Source organism: Phascolarctos cinereus, unplaced genomic scaffold, assembly GCF_003287225.1.
Source record: "Phascolarctos cinereus isolate Bilbo 61053 unplaced genomic scaffold, phaCin_HiC Scaffold_9;HRSCAF=440, whole genome shotgun sequence".
NCBI lineage: Eukaryota > Metazoa > Chordata > Mammalia > Diprotodontia > Phascolarctidae > Phascolarctos > Phascolarctos cinereus.
In genome coordinates, this window is record NW_027556402.1 from 228514045 (window position 1) to 228520044 (window position 6000).

The 6000-nt window shown below is 41.3% G+C and overlaps 1 protein-coding gene across 1 annotated transcript in view; it reads right to left on the reverse strand.

Moving 5' to 3' along the window:
* The window catches only part of DCDC1 (doublecortin domain containing 1), a 66450-nt gene extending 60868 nt beyond the window's left edge, over window positions 1-5582 (reverse strand). Inside the window, 3 exon segments of the mRNA XM_078148871.1 lie at window positions 2555-2588; window positions 3643-3742; window positions 5509-5582. Coding sequence (XP_078004997.1) covers window positions 2555-2588; window positions 3643-3742; window positions 5509-5582 — 208 coding nt within the window.
* Between the last annotated feature and the right edge of the window lie 418 nt (window positions 5583-6000).

Consider the following 6000-nt stretch of genomic DNA (forward strand, 5'->3'; position numbering starts at 1 on the left):
ATGACAAGGCTGGAACCAGAGTGTGGGTAGACTAATCTCCAGTTAGGCTTTATTTCATTTAAATAAACTCTATTCAATTAAGTTCTTAATATGGGTTGAATAAGAAATGACAAGCTTTGTTTTTCAAGGATCTTCTAACCTATGTTGGGCATCCAACATGGACTCCAAAAAGTATAGCTGAAGTTGGGATTTAGTCTTCTTGAACCCTCCCTCCTCCATTCGATGAACTGAAGAAAAATCAAATAGCATTCTTCCATGAAGGGATATTTGGCAAAGGATATGGCTGATGAGTGAAGAAGACTAAGCGGGAAGGGAAGGAAAAAGAGCCAGAGAGTGGCAGTGGCAATCAGGGAGAAGAATTATTCTCTAGAGGAGGCCTCCAATATTAACAGAAATCTAGAGATGGCTGGGGAGATGATGAACTAGGAGGCTGTGCTACAAGAGACATCACATTGAGACATTGGAAGGAGAATAAAACACTACCTTTCCTCTCTATAGCACTAAATAGCTCATCTAAAGAATTTGGGGAGGGACAGGCAGGAAATTCTCATAGAGAGGGGGGTTCCAAGTAATTCTGGGAGTCTACCCCTGTGAAATCGAAAACTGATATCCCACTTTTTTGTATTATGTATAAAGTATCAATTGAGAATTATATCTAGTACTTACAGATTAGAGTTAGATTTAATTTTATAAGCTTTAGTATTAGAATTTATAAGAGTTTAACTTCTCCATTTCCATGGGCTAAAGCCTAGACTCAATCTATCTTACCTCGGAAGGGAGGAGGGAGGATGAGTTGACGTGGTTATAAGATGTTCTGCCTGGTAGTGAGCCTATAACTGGACCACTCTGGACTAAGGGCTGCCACAGGGCTTTCTAGAAGATGTTGATTGACACTGTGTTTTTCCCATTGCCATGGTTCCTGAAGATACTCTTGTGTGAGTCAGTGCAAATGTAAGCCCACCCTGCCCTCTGATATAGACCAAGCAGAGTGTTAGTTTAGTTTTCATCACTGGACCTTACATAGTGACCAACTGTACAAAAAGCTGCTCTGACTGTCCGATGTGTCTCTGGCTAAAGAGCGTCTATTGGCCTCTTTTATTGGCAATCATTAGCCTTGCTAATAAATTGATCATGATTGGAATTTTGTGGTTCAGTTTCTCTTCGCTGCAGATTTTTATTAAAACATCCTTTCTGGTTGTGCAATTAACAGTCTCTTTTGGTTTTATTCTTTTAAAACAAATTTCTCCCAGGTAGAGAGAATATTAGACTGGGTCAATCAATCAGTCAGTCAATCAGCTAACATTTAATCCAATGCCTTTATGTGCCAGGTACTGTACTAAGTGCTGGAGATACAAAGAAAGGCAGGAATGGCCCCTACCCTCAAGGAGCTCACAGTCCAAAAATATGCAAAGAATTACACGTGAACAAGACATGTGCAGGATATAGTGGGGGTAATCTCAGAAGGAAGGCATTACCATTAAGGGGAACTGGGAAAGGCTTCTTGTAGAAGGCTACATCTTAGCTGAGACCTGAAGGAAGGAGGAAGGAGAGATGTCCAGTTAGGAAGGCCGGCGAACACTGGACAAAGGTCTGCAGTTTCAGCTCACTCCTCGAGTTTTGACAGAGTGAGACCCTAAAACAGGGGTTATTAACCTGGGGTCTAAGGACAGGGGTCAGCGGATAGATTTCAGGACATCTTTTCAGGTGAACTGGCATGGGAAAAATTACATCTTCATTTAAATATAATTGGTTTCTTTAGTAATCCTGCATATTTTATTTTATGCATTTAAAAATATTATTCTGAAAAGGGTTCCCTAGGCTTCACTAGACTGCCAAAGATGACCACTACATCCCCAGAAAAGATTAAGAACTGCTCTTAAGTGATCTACGTGTCCAGGTCTAGTTACCACAGGCATGATGAGAGTTGAAAGGAACTTTGTCAACTTTCCTCAAATAGCTGGGAAGTTTAAATGAGTAGTCATTAATGAAAATTTTTTTTTTAAATTGAAAAGGAAATCTTGCCCACCTAACGGTTGTTTTTTTGTTGGCTGGTTGAAGCTAACTCATAAGTGGTGAAATAGATTTGGGCTGTGGGCTTTCTCACAAGATAGCTGGCTATTCCTATGTGGGAAGAAGACTTACGAACAGCTGCAGATAAGGGAAGAAATGGAAGAATGGCAACACAGTGGGAAAGACAGCCCAGGGGACGATACCAGAAGCTTTGTGGGTGCAGCAAGATATGTATTTCCCACAAGAGTCCCACGGCCATGTGTATTCACTAAAAGTGTTCCTTCTCAAACAAGAAATTTCAGGGGAAGTTTGTTACTATGTGTACTGGGGAAGGGGAATTCCTTCTTATTTACCTTGCTGTTCTATTTTAATTTAATGACTTTTGTTTGAATCAATATGCTTTCTTATGAGGGCTTAAAAAAAAAAAGCAGCAGCATCTAGAGTTCATGAGAATGGATGCTGACCCAACTTCTGCCTTGACTCTAGGTGGAGCTTTGGGGACCTACATTTGAGGAGGGCTCAGGCTATAAGAAGTCCCTTCCACCTGTGAAATTCTGTGATGCTGTCGTTCCATAGGCCTAATAAAGGGTGGAATGACAGAGAAGTAAAGGAGAGATCCACGCAAATGCACTCAGAAAATCTGAGGCTTACTGTCAGTCAGGAGATGACATGAAGGAGATGCTACCTGAGTGGGACCTTGATGACCCAAAGTATGTTGACAAACAGACATGAGGAGAGAATATTTTCCAGGCATGAGAAAGGACAGTGTGATGGCCGGTAAGAATGCACAGAGAGGTAGAGTACATGACAAAATTGAGGTACAACCAGGTGCCTAGTTTGGCTATAACACAGAGTTGTAGGGGAGTACCATGAAAGAAGGCTTGGAGTCAACAGTAGATTGGAGTCAGATTGTAGAGAGCTTTAAATGCCAGGCAAAGGAGAGTATAGTTTACTTTTAAGGAACAGGGAGGCAGGGGAGATTTTTTTTGTAGAAGAACTAAGACCTGTGTATTAGAAATATTATTTTGATAACTGTGTGGTAGGTGCACTGGAAGAGGAGAGACTGGAATCTGGGAGACCAGCTAGTAGGTTACTGTAAAAGTCAAAGCAAGGAGTGGTGAGGTCCTAGACTGGTGTGGTAGCTCTTATGCATGAGATACTAGCCATTTTTACTTTAGCGGGAAATGAAGAAAATTTTTTCCCTTTCCCAGGACCATTTGCATTTAAAGTTTCATCTCTGTTTACTTAAAGGTGCTAGTCTATATGCATATTGAAGGAATTTCAGGAATCCTTTAAGCAGACAGGGAAAGGAGAGGCTTTTCCAGGTGCTCAAGAAACCACCCCTATAACTTGAGAGTGTTGGCCATCCCTGATGGAAACTGTGCTAATACATGTGTTTACCATTGAATGGAAAACACAACATTTCATTGAAAGCCAGTTGAGATGGTCCTTTCTTTTGTAAGAGGTTGGCTGATCCCTACTAGATGGGGATTTGGCCCCTCAGTCACAGCAACATTGTAATGGAATTATATTACAACCCTAGTTTAACATAAAAAGCAATGGGGCAAAGATGTCTTAATTTTAACGCATCTGGGTTTCTGAATGTTTTCTTTTCCAAATTCTTTTCTTTACCAGTTCATCTTTCTCCAGGTCTTTTAAGTGGAAGATTTCCATCCCTCTTCCAGTGAACAGCCTCAGGGCTACAGAAGGTAAGTGTAGGGCTTCAGTACACCTGTTAAAAGAGATGGAGAAAATAAGGTGTTTTGGTGGAGTGGAATAAGCACTGGACTGGGAACCAGAGGATCCGGGTTCAAATCCAGTATGATGTGACCTTCATGGGAAATGTGATTTATTATATTGTTTGGGAAACTTATTATGCTGTTTAAATCCAGCTTTATGTGATCTGCACCCAGAATGTCACCCAACCCCAGTAACTCTTTAGGAAAGTTAAGATGACTACAAAATATTTTGGGTTCCCCCAGGTGTTGGATCCACTGAAAGCATTCTTATTTTGGGTGCGCCCAATCTTCTGCTTTGGGTTCCCTTGTGTTTTGGCCTCACCCAACATTTATTCATACTCATCTCAATCTACCTTGCTCTCAAGTTGCCCTCTCTGTGAAACTGCTTGAAGTACATGTGATTTGTGTGTGACCTTTGTAAAAATCCTATATGATTTCAACCTTCCAGAACTTGGGGAGAGGGAGCCACACATCCTTTCTGGTTCCCTCTCCTCTACCAAACAATCTAATAGATGTCTTTCTAAAACTTTTTTTTCAGGTTTGGAGTTTGTTCTCATGAGCAACACCTCTGATAAGTCACTTCTCTTTAGGCCTCAGTATCTTCATCTATTAAATGAGAAAATGGGCTGAAATAGATAGTCTGGGGTTGAATCCCGACTCTGCTACGTTGTGTGACTTTGGGCATAACACTTAATCTCTTGGGGCTCCCAAGGCCAGGCTACATGACTGCCAAGATCCCTTCCAGGTGTAAACCTACGATTTCTGGGAGCGATCTATAAATCCTTATGATTGGCATTTTGTCTTCTACATTCTGAAGTTCTGGACGGTTTCCTCGTATTATTTCTTGCATTATGGTGCTGCTGTTTTGTTTTGTTTTTTACTTCTCCTGTGTCATCCTTCACTTCATTAGATTTATATTCCCAATCAGTTGTTTATTCTTAGCAAGTCTTGGAAAGATTCGCTACTGTGGAGTCGAGTTTTTCTATTAAGCTAATTATTTCTCCTGTGTGAGCCATAAATTCTGTCATTTGTTTCCTTTTTAGTTTCTTTCAAAATTCTGATTTTTTTTTACCATTTGGGAACATTTTCTATGGATTTATGCTCTTTGGAAATTCACAGAGTCTTCTGCGTTATACTTTAATATCTACCCTATGGACTTATTTGCTTGTACTCCATTTTTCAAAACTGAGGGTTCTTCTTTAAGACACCTTGATAATTTTAGTCTTTCTTCCTTATATTCCTTATTGCTACTTTCTGACTTACTCCCCTTTCAGGACAGTCCCTGGGTGCTGAAGCTCAAAGAAGTCTCAGCCTCCTCCCACATTGAGAAATATACTTTTCATTGGCCTATGTCCTTCTTGGGGACAGAAGTGGGCCCAGCTGGACTCAGGTCCCCATTCCTTCAGCCCCGGTGAAACCCCAAGGATATACTGGTTCCCTGCCCAAGGCACAACATGCCACTATTCCAAGCAGAGCAGGTTTTGAAAGTGAGTAGGCAGAGTTGAGGTCTTCTGCTTGTTGCTGTAGAAGGTTGGGATGTTGAGGACAGGGCTGAGTACACTAGCAAAGACTGCAGCAGCAGCAAGGGAATGTGGAGTGGGTCTCAGACCACAAGTCAATAGCTCATTTAGGAACTGGGAGGGGAAGGTGCTTACTAAACAAGTTAGGGTTAAATATTTTCAGCTTTTAATTCATAAGGCTGTAACCTTGTCATACTTCTCATTGTCTTGGCCCATGGAGATGGATGCAACTCCTTTACCTTTTGTACAAAATTCCTCTTTGAGTGAGTTTTTGAGAGTTGGTGAGGATTGGAGAAAGTGTCTCATCATCCATCTTGTTGGTGTTGTGACCCCCAATGCTCTCATCTCCATGGTCTTCATTTCTATTCCCAGTCACATGATCTTGTACCTCTTTTCTGGCCACTCATGACAGAAGAGAGAGAATACAATCAAGGGCCTCAGTGGCATCTCCTGGTGCCAGGGCAAAACGTTCCTGTGTTTTCACTAACAATGAAGAGATCTACTTTCTAGTCTTGGCTCTCCTACAAGTGGAGTGACCTCCTGCAATGTACTTTAACTTCATTTTCTCACCTATAAAGGAAGATGGAGGCAAGCAGGAGGAGTTGATCATAACTAGATCTATTCAATTCTAATGCATTATGACTGTGTGGAAGTCCATGGACAGTGCGTGATTTCATTTTTCCTGCTTCCTAAAACTCCCATGACTACGTCCCAATACTATCACAGCTCTA